Source organism: Heteronotia binoei, chromosome 5 (assembly GCF_032191835.1).
Source record: "Heteronotia binoei isolate CCM8104 ecotype False Entrance Well chromosome 5, APGP_CSIRO_Hbin_v1, whole genome shotgun sequence".
NCBI classification, from domain to species: domain Eukaryota; kingdom Metazoa; phylum Chordata; class Lepidosauria; order Squamata; family Gekkonidae; genus Heteronotia; species Heteronotia binoei.
In genome coordinates, this window is record NC_083227.1 from 3,169,524 (window position 1) to 3,195,831 (window position 26,308).

At 54.0% G+C, this 26,308-nt stretch overlaps 1 protein-coding gene and 1 non-coding gene across 2 annotated transcripts in view; both read right to left on the reverse strand.

Annotated features, from left to right (window-relative positions):
- RGL2 (ral guanine nucleotide dissociation stimulator like 2) overlaps positions 1-26,102 on the reverse strand; it is a 38,838-nt gene extending 12,736 nt beyond the window's left edge. Inside the window, 13 exon segments of the mRNA XM_060238187.1 lie at positions 658-750; positions 3,281-3,402; positions 3,487-3,519; positions 6,403-6,477; positions 9,463-9,531; positions 9,703-9,787; positions 11,384-11,487; positions 12,192-12,407; positions 18,277-18,562; positions 24,625-24,684; positions 24,812-24,891; positions 24,894-25,250; positions 26,001-26,102. Coding sequence (XP_060094170.1) covers positions 658-750; positions 3,281-3,402; positions 3,487-3,519; positions 6,403-6,477; positions 9,463-9,531; positions 9,703-9,787; positions 11,384-11,487; positions 12,192-12,407; positions 18,277-18,562; positions 24,625-24,684; positions 24,812-24,891; positions 24,894-25,250; positions 26,001-26,102 — 1,682 coding nt within the window.
- TRNAT-UGU (transfer RNA threonine (anticodon UGU)) lies at positions 8,229-8,295 on the reverse strand. The gene has a single exon. It is a non-coding gene; the product is annotated as a tRNA-Thr (tRNA).
- Positions 26,103-26,308: the final 206 nt, after the last annotated feature.

A 26,308-nucleotide genomic window follows, 5' to 3' on the forward strand; every position in this document is an offset into this window, starting at 1 on the left:
AAACTAAACTATAGAATCCTAGAGTTGGAAGGGACCTCCAGGGTCATCTAGCCCAACCCCCTGCACAATGCAGGAAACTCACCAACACCTTCCCCTAAATTCACAGGATCTTCATTGCTGTCAGATGGCCATCTAGCCTCTGTTGAAAAACCTCCAAGGAAGAAGAGCCCACCACCTCCCGAGGAAGCCTGTTCCACTGAGGAACCGCTCTAACGGTCAGGAAGTTCTTCCTAATGTTGAGCCAGAAACTCTTTTGATTTAATTTCAACCCATTGGTTCTGGTCCGACCTTCCAGGGCCACAGAAAACAATTCTACACCCTCCTCTAGAGGTCAGCCCTTCAGGTACTCGAAGATGGTGATCCTATCACCTCTCAGCCGCCTCCTCTCCAGGCTAAACATCTCCAGCTCCTTCAGCCTTTCCTCAGGTTCTTCAGGACTTGGGTCTCCAGACCCCTCACCATCTTCATCACCCTCCTCTGGACCCATTCCAGCTTGTCTGTATCCTTCTTAAAATGTGGTGCCCAAAACTGATGATGTCACTGAGTCACATGGTGGGGGCACCCCATTCGGCACCCCCCAGAAGGCTGGCTCCCTAGGCAGCCCCCCAAAGGCTGGCCCTGACCACCCCCACTCTACCCCCTCGCCTCCTCTCTCACTCTGTGCAGTGGGTGATGACCACAGAAGGCTTCGTGGATCTGGTGGGTGTCCCTCCCTCCCCGAGGGGCTCGATAGCGCAGGAGAGCTGGTAGCTGTGGGGGAGAGAGTGAGAGAAAGAGAACAAGACTCTGGGTTAGAAACACCCCCCAGCCCCCGCAACATTCTGGAGGTGGGGAGCTGGCTCAGTCTGCTCATACAACCAAACAGAACCAACACGGCTGTAACAGCACACAAATAAAGAACAATTTGCATTAATGCCGACGATGACAGAATCTTGTTATAGTTTTACACAATATTATCTCGCCTCTTAACACGGAGCATTAACGCATCAGGCAGAGTGGATAAAGTCCAATAAACAAAGAAATTAATTCACAAAGTGCATTTATAAGTTCGCACCCATTAGTTCTCAAACGGAAACCATCAAGTCCAGGAGAAGTCCAGTATGAAGTCCTAGTTCACACTGGGATTCTAGATCATCCCTCGTTCCGATGACTTCTTCGTCAGGGAACGCCCGAGAGCGAAGACGTGTACCAAACTATGCCATCATCGTGGGTGTTATGCCCACCTTGTTATATTTTGTGGGTCCAATTAATTGTGTAATCGAGTCCAGGTTTTCAAGGAATTATTTTAGGCAAGGCACTCTATTTGATTCCAAAGAACTTAAGGCAAATATTTCTAATAGCAGCCTTGCAGTCTGCTTGTAGCCAAAACCAAAACAAGATTTCCTGTTCTTCCCAATATGGTTCTTGTGACCAGGGGTGGAATTCTAGCAGGGGCTCCTTTGCATATTAGGCCACACCCCTCTGATGTAGCCAATCCTCCAAGAGTTTACAAGGCTCTTTTTTGTAAGCTCTTGGAAGGATTGGCTACATCAGAGGGTGTGGCCTAATATGCAAAGGAGCTCCTGCTAGAATTTCACCCCTGCTCGCGACCAGACTTTTTGGCTAGAGGGGAGCAGAGCCGTCTTTGTCCGATCCAGGGCTTTTTTTGGTAGCAGGAGCTCCTTCGCATACATGTATAAATCGATGGTGCGGTCTCATTTGGAAAACTGTGTGCAATTCTGGTCACCGCACCTCAAAAAGGATATTATAGCATTGGAAAAGTCCAGAAAAGGGCAACTAGAATGATTAAAGGGTTGGAACACTTTCCCTATGAAGAAAGGTTAAAACGCTTGAGGCTTTTTAGCTTGGAGAAACATCGACTGCGGGGTGACATGAAAGAGGTTTACAAGATAATGCATGGGATGGAGAAGGTAGAGAAAGAAGTACTTTTCTCCCTTTCTCACAATACAAGAACTCGTGGGCATTCAATGAAATTGCTGAGCAGTCAGGTTAAAAAGGATAAAAGGAAGTCCTTCACCCAAAGGGTGATTAACATGTGGAATTCACTGCCACAGGAGGTGATGGCGGCTACAAGCATAGCCAGCTTCAAGAGGGGATTGGATAAAAATATGGAATACAGGTCCATCAGTGGCTATTAGCCACAGTATATATATATGTGTGTGTATGTGTGTGTGTGTGTGTGTGTGTGTGCTACAGCACCAACCCCAAATCAGACTTTTCCCTGCAGCCACTGTGGCCGGATCTGCCTGTCCCGCATTGGACTGGAGGGGCCACTGGTCTGATCTAACATGGCTTCTCTTGTGTTATTAAGAAGAAGACGACGACATTGGATTTATATCCTGTCCTCCACTTTGAATTTCAGAGTCTCATAGCGGCTCAGAATCTCCTTTATATTCTCCCCCCACCACAGACATCCTGTGAGATGGGTGGGGCTGAGAGAGCTCTCCCAGCAGCTGCCCTTTCAAAGACAACTCTGCTAGAGCCATGGCTGACCCAAGGCCATTCCAGCAGCTGCAAGTGGAGGAGTGGGGAGAGGCACCCAAGTGGCAAAAGAGAACCCAGCCTTGTGAAGCACACTGCGAATGAAAAAGAACAGAAACGAGATGGCAGCGCTAATGGTAGAAACTTATAGACTGGAAATTTCCGAAATTCTTTTGGCAAGACGCTTGACCTCATGGAGGCCGCTTTCCCCAGGCCTCCCCAAGTCCAATTCAAGAAATATCAGGGGACTTTGGGGGTGGAGCCAGAAGCAAGGATGTGACAAGCACCATTGAACTCCAAAGGCAGTTCTGGCCATCACATTTAAAGGGACTGCACACCTTTTAAATGCCTTCCCCTCCACTGGAAATAATGAAGGCTAGGGGCACCTTCTTTGGGGGCTCATAGAATTGGACCCCGTGGTCCAATCTTTTTGAAACGTGGAGGATATTTTGGGGAGAGGCACTGAATGCTATACTGAAAATTTGGGGCCTCTACCCCAAAAAACAGCCCCCCCTCAGAGCTCCAGATACCCGCACATCAATTCCCCCTTGTTTTCTAAGGGCATCGGCCTCCATAGAGATTTATGGAGTGCCCAGCAGACATTTCCCTCCTCCTTCCCCACTTCTTGATGATCCTGAAGCGGTGTGTGTGTGTGTGCGGGGGGGAGAATTTCCAAACCGGGGCATCCCCTGCTCCCACCTGGGGACTGGCAACCTTAGACGGCTCTCTAGACAGCAAGGCAAAAGTCCTGATTTTAGCAGATGAACACAGGGACGGCACAACAAAGAGAAGAGCCCACCTTTGGGTCTCGGTGAGGCGGGGGCGACTCTCCAGCCACCTCTGGAAGGTGCGGTCAGGCCTCAAGGTGTAGTTCCGGCAGGCGGCCTGCAGGAGGCGCAGCTGTGTCAAGATTTCGAACTCCTGGCGGGACAGAGAGAAGCGTGGGAGGACCGGCCCCCTTCACCTCCTCCACCCACCCCTCGCCTCTCCGGCCGACCCACCTACCTTGCGGTGCTTCTCAAAGTTGATGTAGCCGTTCTGCAGAGAGAAGAGAGACCCCGAATGGCATTTTTACTGACGTATTCAGAGGCTGCTGCTTAACCAGTTTGGTGTAGTGGTTAAGTGTGCAGACTCCTATCTGGGAGAACCGGGTTTGATTCCCCACTCCTCCACTTGCACCTGCTGGCATGGCCTTGGGTCAGCCATAGCTCTGGCAGAGGTTGTCCTTGAAAGGGCAGCTGCTGTGAGAGCCCCCTCCAGCCCCACCCACCTCACAGGGTGTCTGTTGTGGGGAGGAAGGTAAAGGAGATTGTGAGCCTCTCTGAGACTCTTCGGAGTGGAGGGCGGGATATAAATCCAATATCTTCTTCTTCTTCTTCCTGTCGACCTGGTAGGGGGCAGGGGATCCCCTGGTTTGGACCACCCCCACCCCACCCTGCATCAGGGTTAGCAGAAAGCTCCCTTATACCCTATGGAGACCAGTCTCTATATGCCACAGGGGTGCCCAATGGTAGCTCTCCAGATGTTTTTTGCCTACAACTCCAATCAGCCACTGGCCATGCTGGCTGGGGCTGATGGGAGTTGTAGGGGGAAAAAACCCATCTGGAGAGCTACCTTTGGCCACCCTTGCTATATGGTATAATGGAAAATCAACCCGTGAGTATTAAGATGATCAGAACTCCCTTCAAAGTTCAGTCGTGCTTCTCACACCCTTGCTCTTGGCTCCACCCCCAAAGTCTCCTGGCTCCACCCCCAAAGTCTCCAGGTCCCACCCCCAAAGTCCCCAGAGAGGACTCTGGAACCCTATGACCTGCGTAACTTCATGGCATCCGGTGTGGAAAAACAGGGTTTGGGACAGAAATTCACTAACTAATGGTTAAGAAAGGGAGGTTAAGTAACTAAATTCATTGGGGAGGGATGGTGGCTCAGGGGGAGACCCTGGAGAGCCGCTGCCAGTCTGAGTAGACAAGACTGACTTTAGGGAGGGACAGTGGCTCAGTGGTAGAGCATCTCGGTAAGCAGAAGGTCCCAGGTTCAATCCCCGGCATCTCCAACTCAAAAGGGTCCAGGCAAGTAGGCGTGAAGAACCTCAGCTGGAGACCCTGGAGAGCCATGAATGGGGCTGTGGCTCAGTGGTAGAGCATCTGCTTGGTAAGCAGAAGGTCCCAGGTTCAATCCCCAGCATCTCCAACTCAGGCAAATAGGCATGAAAAACCTCAGCTTGAGTCCCTGGAGAGCCGCTGCCAGTCTGAGTAGACAGTACTGACTTGATGGACCCAGGGTCTGATTCAGTAAAAGGCAGCTTCATATGTTCATGTTCATATATGTTCAACTAAGGGTTAAGAAAGGGTGGCCTTTTCCTAGAACCCCACAATGAAGGCAAGAAAACCAAACCCGCCCCAAAGCCCTTCCTTCTTCAGCCAAGTCATTCAGACCCAGCGTGCTGTGGTGCTTAGAAGGCTGAATTAACTTTCTGGGAGTTCTGAGTTCGAGTCCTTGGAAACTGGCTAGGGGACCTTGGGCCCCTAAAGAAGAAGATATTGGATTTATAACCCGCCCTCCACTCCGAAGAGTCTCAGAGCGGCTCACAATCTCCTTTACCTTCCTCCCCCACAACAGTCACCCTGTGAGGTAGATGAAGATACTGGATTTTATCCCACCCTCTACTCTGGAGAGTCTCAGAGTGGCTGACAATCTCCTTTACCTTCCTCCCCCACAACAAACACCCTGTGAGGTGGGTGGGGCTGGAGTGGGCTCTCACAGCAGCTGCCCTTTCAAGGACAACCTCTGCCAGAGCTACGGCTGACCCAAGGCCATTCCAGCAGGTGCAAGTGGAGGAGTGGGGAATCAAACCCGGTTCTCCCAGTTAAGAGTCCACACACTTAACCACTACATCAAATTGGCTCTCTTTTACGAACAGGCTGGCCATGGTCGTCAACCCTTTCTCTGTTTGGTGTTCTGTGTTCGAGTCCCTGCTTGTTTGGTGTAGCCAGTTGGGTGTAGTGGTTAAGTGCACAGGCTCTGGGAGAACGGGGTTTGATTCCCCACTCCTCCGCTTACAGCAGCTGGAATGGCCTTGGGTCAGCCATAGCTCTCTTATCTGGAAGAACCGGGTTTGATTCCCCACTCCTCCGCTTACAGCAGCTGGAATGGCCTTGGGTCAGCCATAGCTCTCTTATCTGGGAGAACCGGGTTTGATTCCCCACTCCCCCCTTTGCAGCTGCTGGAATGGCCTTGAGTCAGCCAGAGCTCTCTTAATTGGGAGAACAAGGTTTGATTCCCCACTCCCCCACTTGCAGCTGCTGGAATGGCCTTGGGTCAGCCATAGAGCTCTTATCTGGAAGAACGGGGTTTGATTCCCCACTCCCCCACTTGCAGCTGCTGGAATGTCCTTGGTTCAGCCATAGAGCTCTTATCTGGGAGAACCGGGTTTGATTCCCCACTCCTCCACTTGCAGCTCCTGGAATGGCCTTGGTTCAGCCATAGAGCTCTTATCTGGGAGAACCGGGTTGGATTCCCCACTCCTCCACTTGCAGCTGCTGGAATGGCCTTGGTTCAGCCATAGAGCTCTTATCTGGGAGAACCGGGTTTGATTCCCCACTCCTCCACTTGCAGCTGCTGGAATGGCCTTGGGTCAGCCAGAGCTTTCCCAGCAGTTGTCCTTGAAAGGGCAGCTTCTGGGAGAGCTCTCTCAGCCCCACCTGCCTCACAGGGTCTTTGTTGTGGGGGAGGAAGGGAAAGGAGATTGTGACCACTCTGAGACTCTGAGTGGAGTGTGGAATATAAATCCAATGTCTTCTTCTTCTGGGCACCGTGCCATCCCCTCTGAGGACCCCCTGCACCAGCCTTCCCCTCCTGCAGGCCCCAGGGCCTTCCAGCACTGCTTCTTCCCAGTGAGCCATCCCTCCCCCACAGACTCACCTCCAGCCGGTTCCGTGTGGCGGCATCCAACATCACCAGGTCCTTCAGGAAGGTGCCCAGGTAGGGGACCACGCCCTGGGGGAGGGGGAAGGGAAGGGGAAAGCAAAGGAAAGGAAAGTCAGGCTGGGAGAGAAAGAGAGCACCGGAGCCCTCCGTCTGACTGCTTCAAGGGGCAGCAGCAAAAGGAAGTCCTTCCCCCACACAGGGACACCTGCAGGAGATGGCTTCCAACCCAAGTCAGGATTGCCTACTCAGACTGGCAGCTGCTCTGTCTCCAGGGCAGGGTTGCCAAGTCCGACTCAAGAAATTTCTGGAGACTTTGATGGTGGAGCCTTGGGGGTGGAGCCAGGAGACCTTGGGGGGTGGGGCCAGGAGACCTTGGGGGTGGAGCCAGGAGACCTTGAGGGGTGGAGCCAGGAGACCTTGAGGGTGGAGCCAGGAGACCTTGAGGGTGGAGCCAGGAGACCTTGGGGGGTGGAGCCAGGAGACCTTGAGGATGGAGCCAGGAGACCTTGGGGGGTGGGGCCAGGAGACCTTGGGGGGTGGAGCCAGGAGACCTTGAGGGTGGAGCCAGGAGACCTTGGGGGGTGGAGCCAGGAGACCTTGGGGGGTGGAGCCAGGAGACCTTGAGGATGGAGCCAGGAGACCTCGGGGGCGGGGCCAGGAGACCTCAGGGGCGGAGCCAGGAGACCTCGGGGGCGGAGCCAGGAGACCTTGGGGGCGGAGCCAGGAGACCTTGGGGGTGGAGCCAGGAGCAAGGTTCTGACAAGCACAATTGAACTCCAAAAGGAATTCTGGCCAGCACATTTAAAGGGACCACACACCTTTTAAATGCCTTCCCTCCACTGGAAAGAATGAAGGATAGGGGCACCAGCTTCGGGGGCTCACAGAATTGGACCCTATGGTCCAGTCTTTTTGAAACTTGGGGGGTGTTTTGAGGAGAGGCACTGGACGCTATGTTGTAAATTTGGGGCATCTAGTTCTAAAAACAGCCCCCCCCCCCAGATACCCACAGATCAATTCTGCATTATACCATATGGGGATCGGTCTCCATAGGGAATACTGGAGTGCCCAGCAGACATTTCCTTCCCCCCACCCTTTCTGATGACCCTGAAGCGGGGGGGGACGGCCTCCAAACCAGGGGATCCCCTGCCCCCACCTGGGGATTGGCAACCCTACTCCAGGGTCCCGGGCAGCAAAAGGTCTTCTGCAACAGCTTCTGCCTGGTCCTTTGAACTGGAGATTCCACGGGGCGTGGGATTGAACCTGGCACCTTCCACATGCCAAGCGGTGGTTCTTGCTACTAAGGCACAGCCCCTCCCAAACCTGAGATCCTTTGAATGGGGGGGGGGGTAAATCTGAGACCTGCTGGTCCTGCCTATAGAAATATAGTCCAAAGCGGGTGACCTTTTTGAGTTGGAGATGCCAGGGATTGAACCTGGGACCTTCTGCTTACCATGCAGATGCTCTACCACTGAGCCACCGTCCCTCCCCTGCTCTCCAGGGTCTCAAGCTGAGGTTCTTCACGCCTACTTGCCTGGACCCTTTTGAGTTGGAGATGCCAGGGAGTGAATCTGGGACCTTCTGCTTACCAAACAGATGCTCTACCACTGAGCCACAGCCCCATTCATGGCTCTCCAGGGTCTCAAGCTGAGGTTCTTCACGCCTACTTGCCTGGACCCTTTTGAGTTGGAGATGCCAGGGAGTGAACCTGGGACCTTCTGCTTACCAGGCAGATGCTCTACCCCTGAGCCACCGTCCCTCTCCTGCTCTCCAGGGTCTCCAGCTGAGGTTTTTCATGCCTATTTGCCTGGACCCTTTTGAGTTGGAGATGCCAGGGAGTGAACCTGGGACCTTCTGCTTACAAGGCAGATGCTCTACCCCTGAGCCACCGTCCCTCCCCTGCTCTCCAGGGTCTCCAGCTGAGGTTTTTCATGCCTATTTGCCTGGACCCTTTTGAGTTGGAGATGCCAGGGAGTGAACCTGGGACCTTCTGCTTACCAGGCAGATGCTCTATCACTGAGCCACAGCCCCATTCATGGTTCTCCAGGGTCACCAGCTGAGGTTCTTCACGCCTACTTGCCTGGACCCTTTTGAGTTGGAGATGCCGGGGATTGAACCTGGGACCTTCTGCTTACCAAGCAGATGCTCTACCACTGAGCCACCATCCCTCCCCTAAAGAACATATGAAGCTGCCTTCTACTGAATCAGACCTCCCTCGATCCACCGAAGTCAGCATTGTCTGTTCAGACTGGCAGCGGCTCTCCAGGGTCTCCAGCTGAGGTTTTTCATGCCTATTTGCCTGGACCCTTTTGAGTTGGAGATGCCGGGGATTGAACCTGGGACCTTCTGCTTACCAAGCAGATGCTTTACCACTGAGCCACAGCCCCATTCATGGCTCTCCAGGGTCTCCAGCTGAGGTTCTTCACGCCTACTTGCCTGGACCCTTTTGAGTTGGAGATGCCGGGGATTGAACCTGGGACCTTCTGCTTACCGAGATGCTCTACCACTGAGCCACTGTCCCTCCCTAAACTCAGTCTTGTCTACTCAGACTGGCAGCGGCTCTCCAGGGTCTCCAGCTGAGGTTCTTCACGCCTACTTGCCTGCACCCTTTTGAGTACTTCTTTGAAGTACTTCTTCACCCAAACGGTGATTAACATGTGGAATTCACTGCCACAGGAGGTGGTGGCGGCCACAAGTACAGCCACCTTCAAGAGGGGTTTAGATAAAAATATGGAGCAGAGGTCCATCAATGCCTATTAGCCACAGTGTATGTGTGTATATAAAATTTTTGGCCACTGTGTGACACAGAGTGTTGGACTGGATGGGCCGTTGGCCTGATCCAACATGGCTTCTCTTATGTTCTTATGAGTTGGAGATGCCAGGGATTGAACTTGGGACCTTCTGCTTACCAAGCAGATGCTCTACCCCTGAGCCACCACCCAACCCCTCTAGGACACCTATGTTACCGCAGTGCGAGACAGGAGGCTAGACTAGAGGGACTATCAGTCTGATCCAGCAGGGCCCTTCTTATGTTTTCCATCCAGCCCCACACCTCACCGTGGGGCGCTGCTCCAGTGTTTTCCGCTGATGCCTCCTCTGGGTGGGCTCGGGATTGGGGGAACCTTCCTGTGGGGAAGAGAAAGGGGGAGGGAAAGCATGAAAAACCAGATGTTGGGACTTCAGTGGGGAGGAAGAGCCCCTGGCTTGGAAGACACCCCCCTCCTCCACCCCACAGCGCAGGGCAGGAGGCCAGGGTGGAGACGTTGGGGGTTGGGGTGGCGTTCTGCCTCTGCCCACCTGAAAGAGGAGCTGCCGGCTCTGGCGGTAATTGTCCTTCTCTGAGCAGATGGCGCTGAGCTCCCCATAGCAGTGGATACAGTCCCTGGGGGCAGCAAGACCCACAGAGAGTCATCAAAACGAAGAACAGCCCCGCCCACTCAGACTTGACCCCATAGGAGGGGTGCCCAAACCTTGGCCCCAACCCAAAGGGAGGGGGCAGGGGGGCCTGACATCAGAACAGAGCGGGGAGGGCTCTGCGACTTCTCTCAGAACCAAAGACCTTTGCCCAGAACTTCCAGGGGACACAGGAAAGGAGTCTTAGATCCGGAGGACCCCGGTTCAAGTCCCAGCTGGGGGAGAGAGGGCCTCTTTTCATCTTCCACCCTAGTTTATCTCACGGGGTCATAAGAGAGGACCAACCTTCCCTCTAAGCTGCAGGGTTTTGTGAGCAAAGATTCTACTTTGCGAGTTATTGGTATTCAAGTTGTGGGCTCCTGCATCAATTAGTGTGCTCTGGGGCCATTTTTCCTGAGCTAAGACAAAAATGTGTGAGCTGGAGACTAAACATCTGTGAGCTAGCTCACGCTAACTCAGCTTAGAAGGAACACTGGCAAAGACCACTTTGGGGGCCGACTGGGGCAAAAGCACAACCCAAAAATAAAACTCGAGGTAGCTGGCATCTAAGATTGTTTTTAAGCAAATGGTGAAAAAGGGGAGCAAAATTCTTCTTCCTCAACCCTTGCTTTGCCTCATTCCTTCTCCCCGCCACAAAGAATGTTGCTACTTTGGGGGACTTACCCTGGCTGGATGCAGGGGGCCAAGATATCAGGTTTGCGAGGGAAAGGGGAGCAAGAAAAGGACCATCTAAAGGGAACCAAGCTGAGAGGCAGTCAACCTCTGAATCCCAGTGCGGAGAGGTAACATCACAGAATCATAGAGTTGGAAGGGACCTCCAGGGTCATCTAGTCCAACCCCCTGCACAATGCAGGAAACTCACAAACACCTCCCCCTAAATTCACAGGATCCTCATTGCTGTCAGATGGCTATCTAGCCTCTGTTGAAAAACCTCCAAGGAAGGAGAGCCCACCACCTCCCCAGGAGGAAGCCTGTTCCACTGAGGAATCGTTCTAATGGTCAGGAATCATAGAGTTGGAAGGGACCTCTGGAGTCATCTACTCCAACCCCCTGCACAATGCAGGAAACTCACAAACACCTCCCCCTAAATTCACAGGATCCTCATTGCTGTCAGATGGCCATCTAGCCTCTGTTGAAAAACCTCCAAAGAAGGAGAGCCCACCACCTCCCCAGGAGGAAGCCTGTTCCACTGAGGAATCGTTCTAATGGTCAGGAAGTTCTTCCTAATAGAATCATAGAGTTGGAAGGGACCTCTAGGGTCATCTAGTCCAACCCCCTGCACAATGCAGGAAACTCACAAACCCCTCCCCCTAAATTCACAGGATCCTCATTGCTGTCAGGTGGCCATCCAGCCTCTGTTTTGAAACCTCCAAGGAAGGAGAGCCCACCACCTGTTCCACTGAGGGTCAGGGGAAAGCCTCGACCTCCTTGCCTTGCTTCTTTTGGCCTTTCAGGGTGCACTGGCTGCACTAGATGGACCTTCCCTGGTCTGATCCAAGCGAGCTCTTTTCTTGTATTCTTATGAAGCCCCTCTGAGGCTGTCTCCTCCCCCTCCCCGCCCAACCTGGACGTCTCTTCCCAGGTCCGCTTGAGTCGATGCAACGGGGTGGACTGGAGGGCAGAGACCACGGCGTAGAGGCTGGAGAAGTTCCGGAGGGAGAGGCATTCCTGGAAAGGAACCGAGGGGAGAGGGAGATGCTTGGATGGGGCTGCCAAGATCCCCCCGGGGACAGGGGATCCCCCAGTCTGGAGGGCCCCAATCCGCCAGCAGGGAGCAAGCCCCTAAAGAGCCCCATCGCTGCATGCCATCCCTGGTGCAATGATGTCACCCGGAAGTGACGTTATCACACTGGGGATGTCATGCTGAGGAGGCTCTAGGAATCGTGGCAAAACCTTATGGTACCATAGAGTTTTATCGTTAATCCTAGAGTGTCCTCAGTGCGACGCTCCAGGAATTGCGGTAAAACTCTATGGTACCACGGAGTTTTATCGTGAGTCCTAGAGTGTGCTCGGTGCGACGCTCCAGGAATTGCGGTAAAACTCTATGGTACCACGGAGTTTTATCGTGAGTCCTAAAGTGTCCTCGGTGCGACACTCCAGGAATTGCATTAAAACTCTATGGTACCATAGAGTCTTAGCGTGAATCCTAGAGTGTCCTTGGTGCGACGCTCCAGGAATTGCAGCAAAACTCTATGGTACCACAGAGTTTTATCGTGAGTCCTGGAGTGTCCCTGGTGCGACGTCCCTAGCACAATGATCTCACTTCCAGGTGATGTCATTGTTCTGAGAGAGAGAGAACAATTCCCCACCGCAGTGGGGGAGGGACTTGGCAACTCTTGTCTAGGGGAAGGAAAATTTGCTTGGGCCCCCACCTCGGCCACGCGGATCCACTTCTCCAGAAGGCGGGCCCGTTGCGTGGCGCGCAGCCCCGTGTCACTCAGGCAGGAGGCCACGACGGCGTTGGCCACCCGGTTGAACTGAGCCACCGTGGCCCGGACCGTGGGGCAGGCCCCTTCGTTGCCCTTCTTGTCGCGCTGAGACCAGAGGGAGCCCAAGCACTCGTGGGGCACCAAGTGGAGGAAGAGCTCCTGGGGGGGAGCAGAAAAAGGAGATTCAGATCAGACGGAGCTAGGGTTGCCAAGTCCAATTCAAGAAATATCTGAGGATTTTGGGGGTGGAGCCAGGAGACTTTGGGGGTGGAGCCAGGAGACATTAGGGGTGGAGCCAAGATCAAGGCTGTGACAAGCATAATTGAACTCCAAAGGGAGTTCTGGCCATCACATTGAAAGGGACGGCACACCTTTTCAATTCCTTCCATAGGAAATAATGAAGGATAGGGGCACCTTCTTTTGGGGCTTATAGAACTGGACTTCCTGGTCCAATCTTTTTGAAACTTGGGGGGTATTTTGGGGAGAAGCACTAGATGCTATAATGCAAATTTGGTGCCTCTACCCCCCAAAACAGCCCCCTCAGAGCCCCAGATACCCACGGAACAATTCTCCATGATTTTCTATGCAAATAAATCTCCATAGGGAATAACAGAGTTCTCAGCAGACATTTCCCTCCCCTCCCCCCGCTTTCTGACGACCCTGAAGCGGGGGGAGGGCCTCCAAACTGGGGGATCCCCTGCCCCCACCTGGGGATTGGCAACCCTAGACAGAGCCCCACGGGCAGCCTGGCACGGTGGGCGCAGAGGGGGTTGCCAAACTCCAGGTGGGACAACCACAAGGTGAGATACGCAGTACAATAAGCAGCACACAGGGGAAAAAATACAGAACTGTGCAACCAATGGGACTTATCAATATTTACATACACATTTATAACCAGGGCTTTTTTTGCGCAGGAAAACACAGGAATGCAGTTCTGACTGGTTTGGTGTCGGAGGGTGTGGCCTAACATGGAAATGAATTCCTGCAGGACTTTTTCTACCAAAAAAGCCGTGTGTATAATAAATCTTTAATAATACCCACACGTAAAAGAAGTGCTAAGCATATATGACAATAGGGTGAAGAAATATCAGAGAGAATCAAAAGCTCTGATTCAGCTAACAAGGACTGTTCCAACGTCTCTAATATTTTTAAAGACTATGATTTAGATATATTCAAAAAGGAGTGGAAGAAATTTAAAAGATATATGGAGAAAGAATGGAATATAAAAAGTCATTGGACAATTTTTTAGTAGTAATGAGAGAAGAAAAAATATTGAACTTTGATTGGTTAGCGGTACCTTTATAATTGAATTTAAATTTACAACTTCGGGGAAGTCAAATATTGGAGGGAGGGGGGGGTTGAAATATATGGGTTAGTATAGAAAAGAGACAATTGATTACTGTAAAAAAAATCCCCCTTGGTCGGGAGCTTCAGTCTGCCTTCCAAGCCAAACAGGAAGTCCGGGCCGCTCCCGTGAGTTTCGATCCTAGGTAGACCGCTTGGCTCAACCATATGTTATTAATAAATTGTTAAAACACAATGTCTCTAATATTTTATATCAGCATCCATGTGTTGAATGACTCCATTGGTTAATAAAGCTGAATTTGGTCCAAATATAGGTTCAAGACGGGGACGGGCTCGGTAGCTTGAATGAAGGTGCGTTTCGCTGATAGCTCGGTCACCGAACCAAATCTCTCCCATCGCATCTATCATGCTGCTAATTTTAGGAACGATTTTCACCCGGACAAACGTCTCTCACCTTCACCATCCAAAGCAAGCTAACTGGAATAGCAATTGCTAGCTGAACCGGATGCTTTGGCTCGCCCGCTGATATTTCTTTATGTGATTGTCATATATGCCTAAAGGTAAAGGTAGTCCCCTGTGCAAGCACCACTCGTTTCCGACTCTGGGGTGACGTTGCTTTCACAATGTTTTCACTGCAGACTTTTTACAGGGTCGTTTGCCATTGCCTTCCCCAGTCCTCTACGCTTCCCCCCCCCCCCCCGCAAGCTGGGGACTTATATCATACCAAACCTTTAATGGCATAACAGTTGCAAATAAAAATACGCAGAATATAAAAATGTAAACATTGGAGATAAAATTAAAATGAAACCAAGCTTACAGATGCATTCATACATGCGCAGACTTGGAGGAAGGCAGATGCCTGTTTCTTCGCTCCTAAAAACGCTAAGTTGTTTTCAACCTTCTAACTTTTATCTTGCCTCGGTGGAAGGAATTGTTTTTAAACAGTCTTATCACCTCATTTTTAATTTTTGGTGCAGCTGTTCCGTCTTTCTCAAGCTCTGGCTGTTTAATCAGTTAATAAGCTTCTGCTTTCGCTTTCTGACTCAGAAGCTGCTGCAGCTAACAAACTCCAGCCGATGTTTTATAAAGTTTCACAAAGTCTTATGTTTTCCCTCAAAGACAGGATTTTTTAGAGTCTCTTAATCTGAACTGTGAATCTAACGGAAGATCGAAAATAAGTCAACTCCTGCAAAGCAACACGGCGGAGTGCAGTCGGCTACAGAGTTGGCTCTGACAAATCTGGCTTTTAAAAGACATTTCATGATATTCTTAGCAGATCTTGTGGCTTTAATCTGTAAGTTTTAAGACATTGGTTGTTTGGTATTTGTTTTATTTATATATTTTTTTAAAAAGCAGGGTACCAGTTTGGTGTAGTGGTGAAGTGTGTGGACTCTTATCTGGGAGAACCGGGTTCGATTCCTCACTCCTCCACTTGCAGCTGCTGGAATGGCCTTGGGTCAGCCATAGCTCTCGTCTGGGAGAACCGGGTTTGATTCACCCATCCTCTACTTGCAGCTGCTGGAATGGCCTTGGGTCAGCCAGAGCTCTCTTATCTGGGAGAACTGGGTTTGATTCCCCCTTCTTCCACTTGCACCTACTGGAATGGCCTTGGGTCAGCTGTAGCTCCCTTATCTGGGAGAATCGGGTTTGATTCCCCACTCCTCCACTTGCAGCTGCTGGAATGGCCTTGGGTCAGCCATAGCTCCCTTATCTGGGAGAATCGGGTTTGATTCCCCACTCCTCCACTTGCAGCTGCTGGAATGGCCTTGGGTCAGCCATAGCTCCCTTATCTGGGAGAACTGGGTTTGATTCCCCACTCCTCCACTTGCAGCTGCTGGAATGGCCTTGGGTCAGCCAGAGCTCTCTTATCTGGGAGAACCGGGTTGGATTCCCCGCTCCTCCACTTGCAGCTGCTGGAATGGCCTTGGGTCAGCCATAGCTCTCGTCTGGGAGAACCGGGTTTGATTCACCCATCCTCCACTTGCAGCTGCTGGAATGGCCTTGGGTCAGCCACAGCTCTCTTATCTGGGAGAACCATGTTGGATCAGACCAACGGCCCATCCAGTCCAACACTCTGTGTCACAGAAGAACATAAGAGAAGCCATGTTGGATCAGGCCAATGGCCCATCCAGTCCAGCACTCTGTGTCACACAGTGTCCAACATATGTGTATACACACACACACACATATTGGCCACTGTGTGACACAGAGTGTTGGACTGGATGGGCCATTGGCCTGATCCAACATGGCTTCTCTTATGTTTTTATTCTGTGGAATTCCCTCCCTTCCCCAGGGATTCCCCCCCAAATCTCAAGGAATCACCCAAGCTGGAGTTGACCACTGCCCTTACAGATGGATCTGAGCCCCTGCCAATACCCCTAAAGGGCATCAGTGCAGGTTCTGTGACTACACCTACAAAAACAAGCAGAATAACCGAGACTGGGGGTTTTGTTTACAGTCACGTTTCTAGTTCTCCTGACTGCAAATACGTGCTTGAAAGTGACTGGTGTTGCCCAGTCAAGCTCAGGGGGTCTGAGGCCCCCCCTTTTCTCTTCTCAGCATCAGCAGAATCAGTCCAGCCAAACACATTATCCATATGCACAACAACACACTGTGGGTTGCGCAATTGACGCAAGCCTCATTGCAGCCTGCCCATTTCGATGCAGAAGGCACACCCATAAGCAGCGCCGGAGGTTGTTTGCAATCCCCTCCCTACGACACCTGGAACTTGGCACGGTTTGTCAGCTCCAGAGGGCCTCATTTCCATTGAATTAAAAACAAAAACACTCCACCAAGTTTCCAGTCCTCACTGTGGCAAGGCCATATAGAAGAAGAAGACGGTAGATTTATACCCCGCCCTTCTCTCTGAATCTCAGACTGGCTTGTAATCTCCTTTATCTTCTTCCCCCACAACAGACACCCTGGGAGGTGGGTGGGGCTAAGAGAGCACTGACAGAAACTGCCCTTTCACAGACAACTCTGCGAGAGCTAAAGCTAACCCAAGGCCATTCTAGCAGCTATGAGAAGAAGAAGACTGCAGATTTATTCCCTGCCCTTCTCTCTGAATCAGAGACTGAGAGCGACTTACAATCTATATCTTCTCCCCCCACAACAGACGCCCTGTGAGGTGAGTGGGGCTGAGAGACCTCTGACAGAAACTGCCCTTTCAAGGACAACTCTGTGAGAGCTATAGCTAACCCAAGGCCATTCCAGCAGCTACAAGAAGAAGAAGACTGCAGATTTCTACCCCGCCCTTCTCTCTGAATCAGAGACTCAGAGCGGCTAACCATCTCCTATATCTTCTCCCCCCACAACAGACACCCTGTGAGGTGGGTGGGGCTGAGAGGTCTCCCAGAAGGTGCCCTTTCAAGGACAACTCCTGCTAGAGCTATGGCTGACCCAAGGCCATTCCAGCAGCTGCAAGTGGAGGAGTGGGGAATCAAACCCGCTTCTCCCAGATAAGAGAGCTCTGGCTGACCCAAGGCCGTTCCAGCAGCTGCAACTGGAGGAGTGGGGAATCAAACCCGGTTCTCCCAGATAAGAGAGCTATGGCTGACCCAAGGCCATTCCAGCAGCTGCAAGTGGAGGAGTGGGGAATCAAACCCGCTTCTCCCAGATAAGAGAGCTCTGGCTGACCCAAGGCCATTCCAGCAGCTGCAAGTGGAGCAGTGGGGAATCAAACCCGGTTTTCCCAGATAAGAGAGCTATGGCTGACCCAAGGCCATTCCAGCAGCTGCAAGTGGAGGAGTGGGGAATCAAACCCGGTTCTCCCAGATAAGGGAGCTATGGCTGACCCAAGGCCATTCCAGCAGCTGCAAGTGGAGGAGTGGGGAATCAAACCCGGTTCTCCCAGATAAGGGAGCTATGGCTGACCCAAGGCCATTCCAGCAGCTGCAAGTGGAGGAGTGGGGAATCAAATCCGGTTTTCCCAGATAAGGGAGCTATGGCTGACCCAAGGCCATTCCAGCAGCTGCAAGTGGAGGAGTGGGGAATCCAACCCGGTTCTCCCAGATAAGAGAGCTCTGGCTGACCCAAGGCCATTCCAGCAGCTGCAAGTGGAGGAGTGGGGGATCAGACCCGGTTCTCCCAGATAAGAGAGCTATGGCTGACCCAAGGCCATTCCAGCAGGTGCAAGGGGAGGAGTGGGGAATCAGACCCGGTTCTCCCAGATAAGAGAGCTCTGGCTGACCCAAGGCCATTCCAGCAGCTGCAAGTGGAGCAGTGGGGAATCAAACCCGGTTTTCCCAGATAAGAGAGCTATGGCTGACCCAAGGCCATTCCAGCAGCTGCAAGTGGAGGAGCGGGGAATCAAACCCGGTTCTTCCAGATAAGAGAGCTACGGCTGACCCAAGACCATTCCAGCAGCTGCAAGTGAAGGAGCGGGGAATCAAACCCGGTTCTCCCAGATAAGAGAGCTCTGGCTGACCCAAGGCCATTCCAGCAGCTGCAAGTGGAGGAGTGGGGAATCAGACCCGGTTCTCCCAGATAAGAGAGCTATGGCTGACCCAAGGCCATTCCAGCAGCTGCAAGTGGAGGAGTGGGGAATCAAACCAAGTTCTCCCAGATAAGAGTCCGCACACTTCACCGCTACACCAAAGTGGCCACACATTACACATCCAGAACACCCATGAGGGACGTGAAAGGTTGGGACCCTCTAAAAATTCTGCTGAACGCAGCTGCCCTCTCAGCCTCTGGGGCTGGCTGCCCCCCCTCCCGCACTCACAGCATCCTGCGCGGTGAGGTAAGCGGCCACCTCGTCTGCTTGCAGGCCCAGGATGTAATGGGGGTTGGCGTCCTGGTCTTCCACGGCAGCCTCCTCTCCCTCCGGCTCTCCCCGCGTCCCCGGGGCTTCTTCCTTTGGGGCCGGCGCCAGGCTCTTCTCGTGCTCAGACCCCCTCCCGAGGGCCCAGCGCAGGCGGTCCAGCAGCTGCTCCCGGAGTCTGGGCTCCAGGCCCACAAAATCCTCCGGGTAGCCGTCCAGCCAGGAGCACAGCAGAGATCCCAGAGCCCTGCGGGGAGAGGAAAGGGGGTGTCCCGTGACTCCAGGGCTCCGCTTGAGCCACAGAAGAGGGGCAAGGCGAGATCGCAAACGCAGAACGCGTGATGGAGACAGGACTTCTGAGCATGTCCTTCCGCCACAAAATAATCACAGCCGGCCCTTGGGTTATTCATTCATTAAACTATTTTGATCCCACCGTTCCTCTTGGTTCAAGGTGGCCATGAGGCCATGTCTCGAGTGCGAGGCTCAGGTGGGGTACACCTCCAACACTGCCCCGGGATCAAACAGTGAAAAAGCACCCGCCCCCCACCTCCAAAAGAGCAAGAACGTGGCCAGGAATGTTCCCTGTAAGCTGGAGAGGAGGCGGCTGAGAGGTGATGGGATCACCATCTTCAATTAGTGTGCTCTGAGGTCGTCCTTCCTGGGCTAGGACAAACCTGTGAGCTAGCTCACGCTAACTCAGCTTAGAGGGAACGCTGATGGCCAGGGGGACATAAGGCTGACAAGACCCTGGAGGAGGAGGAGGAGAAGGAGAAAGAGGAGGTGAAGAAGGAGGAGGAGGAGAAGGAGAAGGAGAAAGAGGAGGTGAAGGAGAAAGAGGAGGTGAAGAAGGAGGAGGAGGAGGAGGAGAAGAAGGAGAAAGAGGAGGTGAAGAAGGAGAAGGAGGAGAAGAAGGAGAAAGAGGAGGTGAAGAAGGAGAAGGAGGAGAAGGAGAAGAAGGAGAAAGAGGTGGTGAAGAAGGAGGAGGAGGAGAAGGAGAAAGAGGAGGTGAAGAAGGAGGAGGAGAAGGAGGAGAAGAAGGAGAAAGAGGAGGTGAAGAAGGAGAAGGAGGAGGAGGAGAAGAAGGAGAAAGAGGTGGTGAAGGAGGAGAAGAGGAAGGAGGTGGAGAAGAAGGAGGAGGAGGAGGAGAAGAAGGAGGAGGTGAAGGAGGAGAAAAAGGAGGAGAAGGAGAAGAAGAAGGAGGAGGAGAAGAAGGATAAAGAGAAGAAGGAGAAGGAGGAGGAGAAGGAGGTGAAGGAGGAGAAAAAAGAGGAGGAGAAGAGGAAGGAGAAAAAGGAGGAGAAGGAGAAAAAGGAGGAGGAGGAGGAGACCGCAGATTTATACCCCACCCTTCTCTCTGAATCAGAGTCTCAGAGCAGCTGGAGATGAGTTGTAATTCCAGGAAATCCCCAGGTCCCACCTGGAGGCTGGCATTTCCAGTGCATGGGGAGACCAACGGGCCGGAGACCCATTGTGGCTGAGGGGTCAGAGTGTCAGGCTAGAATCTGGGAGGCTCCACTGAGGAAGCTCGTTGGTGGACCTTGGGTGAGTCACATACTCTGAGTCTAGCTTGCCTCAGGGTGTTGTCGTGAGCACAAAGTGGAAAACAGGAGAATGAGAACAACAGTCCGGAAACAGCGGCTGGACAAACACTCGTCAGGGATGCTCTAGGCTATTCCTGCATTGAGCAGGGGGTGGGACTAGATGGCCTCTAGGGCCCCTCCCAACTCTGTGATTCTATGAGACGAGTCGTGTTGGGTCCTCCTTGATTAGAAAGGAAACCAACCAACTGGACAGACCCTGCCCCCTGGGACAAGCGCCCTAGAGGCTCAGGAGGCCTCAAAGAGAACCTTTTCTCACATAGCACATAAGTAATGGGTGGAACTCCCTGACACTTGACTTGAGCGCCATCGCCACAGCTGGTTTGGAAGGAGGACTAGACAAATTCACGGCAGAGGAATCCAACAGGGGCTGTCTCACATGGAACTAAAGAGGCCATGGGGGCACCTCCGGTTACTAGACGGTGGCTGAAACGAGAGAGGAGACGTGGGCCTCTCTCGTGGGCTTCCCTGGGAAACAGCAGCCCTCTTGGACAGGGGTCATTTTGTAGGAAAATAGGAGGTGGAGCTCATTAGCATAACTCATTAGCATATGCCAGCCCCCACCCCCCCAGCCAGAAGCAACCCAGACACAACAAAGGAGAGCCCCGGGCGAGCGAGGGCCTGCTTGGGCTGGCTAGAGATCCTGGCTGAGGCCTCGCTCGCCTGATGCTCTCCTGTCCCCCCCAGTCAAAAGGCCAACTCGCTGCCCAAAATCACATAAGAAGTGGAGAAAGAGTGGCAAAGGGCTTCTCCAGGGTTCATGAGAGCTGCTGGGGGTGTGGCAAAACACCTGTGGCTGGCTGGCTGCCCGCTCTCCTCATCCAGGGATTGTTATGCAGCTGCACCTACGGACAGCAATGAGGATCCTGTGAATTTTGGGGGAGGTGTTTGTGAGTTTCCTGCATTGTGCAGGGGGTTGGACTAGATGACCCTGGAGGTCCCTTCCAACTCTAGGATTCCTGACCGTTAGAGCAGTTCCTCGTGGAACAGGCTTCCTCCTGGGGAGGTGGTGGGCTCTCCTTCCTTGGAGGTTTTCAACAGAGGCTAGATGACCTCTGACAGCAATGAGGAGCCTGTGAATTTAGGGGGAGGTGTTTGTGAGTTTCCTACATCGTGTAAGGGGTTGGACTAGATGACCTTGGAGGTCCCTTCCAACTCTAGGATTCCTGAACCGTTAGAGCAGTTCCTCAGTGGAACAGGCTTCATCCTCGGGAGGTGGTGGGCTCTCCTTCCTTGGAGGTTTTTCAACAGAGGCTAGATGGCCCTCTGACAGCAAGGAAGATCCTGTGAATTTAGTGGGGAGGGGTTTGTGAGTTTCCTTTATTGTGCAGGGCGGTTGGACTAGATGACCCTGGAGGTCCCTTCCAACTCTGTCATTCTATGATTTCTAGATAGATAAATTTATTGTCATTGTTCTCAAAAAAGAAATGAGAGCAACAAAATGAGGTGCTCTTCACAAACATACCAACGCATCAACACCCACAAAAGGACATATACATAGACCATTTAAATGCATCTAAAAACAAATAATCATTCATAACCCTGCATTTAGCCTAACCACGGCACTTGGATAGAAGCTGCCCTTGAATCTATTTGTCTTAGCCTTCAATGACTGTTAAGAGCAGTTCCTCAGTGGAACAGGCTTCCTCTTTGGGAGGTGGTGGGCTCTCCTTCCTTGGAGGGTTTTCAACAGAGGCTAGATGGCCATCTGACAGCAAGGAAGATCCTGTGAATTTAGTGGGGAGGTCTTTGTGAGTTTCCTGCATTGTGAAGGGGGTTGGACTTGATGACCCTGGAGGTCCCCTTCCAACTCTATGATTCTGTGATTCTATGATTCAAGGGACAAGGGAGGTGGGGAGGAGGAGGGGGAACCCTCAGAAAGGTTCAGGAGCTCTGCTCCTGTGAGCTCCTGCTGAATTCAAGGCCTACTCTTGGGTCTGACCCAGAACAGCTATTCTGAGGCTCTTTCTCCACCCAAACTGGGGCAGAGAGAGCAGGTGCAGTTGAGAATCCCCCCCCCTTCCTGGGGAGGGGCCGAGAATCTCTCGTGCAAGCGAGCCAGGCCAAGTCCAGCGGAAGGCGTAACTTGAGTCGTCTGCTTACTGACCTGACCCAGAAGGAGAGCCGACTCTCCAGATCAAACGCAGCAGCCAGCCATAGCGGGAGGTCTCTCCCCCCCCCCCCACTCCCGCGAAGAGCCTTGCAGGATCAGATCAGAAGCCCCGCATCCACCCAGCCGCCTGTCTCCAGCAGTGGGCAGCCAGACCGGACGATGGGCCAGTGCCCAAGTCTTTCTATCTGAGAAACCGGGTGTCTTGATGCCATCTCCTCCTCCCCCAGACCTGCCCCTCTCCTGCGGTCTTCCTGACCTCCCCAGGCAACCAGGTTCAGCCCCTGGGTCTCCCTCTGCCCTGCCCAGTGGGGGGGGGAAGCACCAGCAGGAAGGAAAGGAGGTGTTTGGGAGGGGGAATCCCACAGCTCTGCATTGGTATCTGAGAAGGCTAAAGAGCCCGGAGGTACACCTGACAAGGCGTCTCAGTAGGTTCAGGTGGGCAGCTGTGTCGGTCTGAAGCAGCTGGGAGTCAGAAACCTTTAAGGCCAACGAAGTTTTACTCCAGGTATAAGCTTTCGTGCGCGCGCACACTTCTTCGGATACCATTCCGAAGAAGTGTGACCCTTGCACACAAAAGCTTATACCCGAATGAAACTCCGTTGGCCTAAACGCACCTGACTGCACTCAAACAAGGATTTGTGCGTAAGGCTTAGAAACACAGCAACATAGAGCCGGTTGGGACCCCAAGGGGCCATCTAGTCAGCTCCCTTCACAGTGTGGAAACATTCACTCCTGCCTCCCCCACCCCACTTCCTCCGGGGCCCCTGCTCGATGCCCAGAGGAAGGCAAAAGTTTCCAGGATCCTCGAGCCCATCTGGCCTGGGGGGAAAAATCCCTTCAGCCCCCAAAGTGGTGAATGGCTTTAAGAACATAAGAGAAGCCCTGTTAGATCAGGCCAATGGCCCATCCAGTCCAACACTCTGTGTCACATAAGAACATAAGAGAAGCCCTGTTGGATCAGGCCAATGGCCTCTCCAGTCCAACACTCTGTGTCACATAAGAACATAAGAGAAGCCATGTTAGATCAGGCCCAGTGGCCCCTCCAGTCCAACACTCTGTGTCACATAAGAACATAAGAGAAGCCATGTTGGATCAGGCCAGTGGCCCCTCCAGTCCAACACTCTGTGTCACATAAGAACATAAGAGAAGCCATGTTAGATCAGGCCAATGGCCCATCCAGTCCAACACTCTGTGTCACATAAGAAACATAAGAGAAGCCCTGTTGGATCAGGGCCAATGGCCTCGCCAGTCCAACACTCTGTGTCACATAAGAACATAAGAGGAGCCCTGTTGGATCAGGCCAGTGGCCCCTCCAGTCCAACACTCTGTGTCACATAAGAACAGAAGAGACGCCATGTTGGATCAGGCAATGGCCCCTCCAGTCCAACACTCTGTGGTCACATAAGAACATCAGACAAGCCCTGTTGGATCAGGCCAATGGCCCCTCCAGTCCAACACTCTGTGTCACATAAGAACATAGAGGAGCCCTGGTTGGGATCAGACCAATGGCCCCTCCAGTCCAACACTCTGTGTCACAAAGGAACATAAGAGAAGCCATTCTGGATCAGGCCAATGGCCATCCAGTCCAACACTCTGTGTCACATAAGAATAAGAGAAGCCTGTTGGATCAGTTCAATGCCCATCCAGTCCAACACTCTGTGTCACATAAGAGAAGCCCTGTTGGATTAGGCCAATGGCCCATCCAGTCCATCACTCTGTGTCACAGTGCTAAAAAACTCAGTGCCATCAGGAGGTTCCACCAGTGGGGCCAGGACACTAGAAGCTCTCCCACTGTGCCCCCCAAGCGCCAGAATACAGAGCATCACTGCCCCAGATATGAAAACACAACAGAAGCCCTGTTGGATCAGGCCAATGGCCCATCAGTCCAACATTCTGTGTCACACAGTGGCCAAAAAACGCAAGTGCCATCAGGAGGTCCACCAGTGGGGCCAGGACACTAGAAGCCTCTCCCACTGTGCCCCCCAAGCACCCAGAATACAGAGCATCACTGCCCCAGATATGAAACACAACAGAAGCCCTGTTGGATCAGGCCAGTGGCCCATCCAGTCCAACACTCTTGTGTCACACAGTAGCCAAAGGAACCAGGTGCCATCAGGGAGGTCCACCAGTGGGGCTAGAAGCCCTCCCACTGTGCCCCCCAAGAACCAAGAATACAGAGCATCCTTGCCCCAGACATAAGAACATAAGAGAAGCCATGTTGGATCAGGCCAATGGCCCATCCAGTCCAACACTCTGTGTCACACAGTGGCCAAAAAACCCAGGTGCCATCAGGTAGGTCCATCAGTGGGGCAGGGACACTAGAAGCCCTCCCACTGTGCCCCGCCCCCCAGAAAGCACAAGAATACAGAGCATCACTGCCCCAAACAGAGAGTCTCAACAATACGCTGTGGCTAACAGCCCCTGATAGACCTCTGCTGCACCTGCTTATCCAGTCCCCTCTTGAAGCTGCTATGCTTGAGACAGCAGTGCTTCTGAGCATCTACGGAGTGCTTTTTCGCATTCCTATCAGTTCGCCCTAACCAGCCCTTCCCATACACCTGACTTCCAGAACAATGCACAGATATGGGGGGCACTCACCGCTGCAGCTGGGTCCTTTCTGGAGCCAGGTCAGAGCCGGGGTCTTCAAGCGCCCGGAGCCTGGGGGTGGGGAGGAGAGGAGGGGGGTGCTGAAGGGGCTTCTGCAGGAGGCTCTCCCCACCCCCCAACAGAGGGGGACCCCTTTCCCGGCAGGGCCCCTCTCTGGCCACCCCCCCTCCATCCTCACCTGTCCAGCAGGGTCCCCAGGACCAGGCGGGGGGCAGCGAAGGTCCGATAGGTGGCCAGGAAGGCGGGCACGAAGCAGGGGGGTCGCCCAGCGCGGGGGCCTCCAGCAGGTGGCGCACCAAGCCCGGCAGCGAGGCGGCCTTCAGCGCCCGGCTCTGGCCCGGAGGAAGGGGGCACTCCAACGGGGCGGACGCCGCCGCCTCCTCCCTCCTCCTCCTTGCCCTGCGGAGCCCCAAAGAGCCAGGTAGAAGAAGAAGAGGAGGAGGAGGAGGAGGAGGGAGGATCTTGAACCCACAGCCCAGCCACCCCCCGCCCCGTAGGGGACCGCCACTCACCCCCACCGAGGAGCCCTCGACGGGCCCGCTGGCGCCCCCCGACGCCCGGCGGCTCACGGCGTAGATCACCCCGTCGCCGGCCTCTTCCCACAGCGTCACCGGCGCCTGGCAGGTAGGGGAGGGGGCAGAGATGGGAGGGGGCAGAGATGGGAGGGGGGCAGGTAGGGGAGGGGGGCAGGTAGGGGAGGGGCAGAGATGGGAGGGGGAAGAGATGGGAGGGGGGGGCAGAGATGGAGGGGGCAGGGGGCAGAGAGGAGGGGCAGAGGGAGGGGGCAGAGATGGGAGGGGGGCAGGTAGGGGAGGGGGCAGAGATGGGAGGGGGGACAGAGATGGGAGGGGGGGCAGAGATGGGAGGGGGGCAGAGATGGGAGGGGGCAGAGATGGGAGGGGGGCAGAGAGGGGAGGGGGGGGCAGAGATGGGAGGGGGCAGAGATGGGAGGGGGCAGAGATGGGAGGGGGGCAGAGATGGGAGGGGGGCAGAGATGGGAGGGGGGGCAGAGAATGGGAGGGGGCAGAGGATGGGAGGGGGCAGAGATGGGAGGGGGCAGAGATGGGAGGGGGGCAGAGATGGGAGGGGGGCAGAGATGGGAGGGGGCAGAGATGGGAGGGGGGCAGAGATGGGAGGGGGGGCAGAGATGGGGAGGGGGGCAGAGATGGGAGGGGGGCAGAGATGGGAGGGGGGCAGAGATGGGAGGGGGGGCAGAGATGGGAGGGGGGGCAGAGATGGGAGGGGGGCGAGATGGGGAGGGGGCAGAAGGAGACAGGTGAGCCCCCCCTCCCCGCCAAGGAGGTTCAGGGCCCTGTCCCCCCACCCCCCTCCAGGGCCCCACCGCACCCCCAGCCCCCGCCGCTCACCTTGGCGGGCAGGCAGTACCAGCGCGTCCGGGTGAGCAGCACCCCCCTCCGGCGACCCCCCCCGCTTCCAGGCAGCCCCCACAGGCGCAGGAAGACCTTCATGGGCCCGGCGCCCCCCCCCCACCCGCGCACCCGCAGCGCCCTCCCCCCGGGAACGGAGGGCGCCCCCCTCGGGGAAGGCAGGAGGGCGCCGCGAGAGAGAGAGAGCCCCCGAGGTGGGGGGGGCCGCCGCAGGTGGGGGCCACGACTCTGCCCCGCTCTCCCCCCTTGCTGGCGCTTGCTGCTGGCTTCCCTCCCCGCCGCTCTTT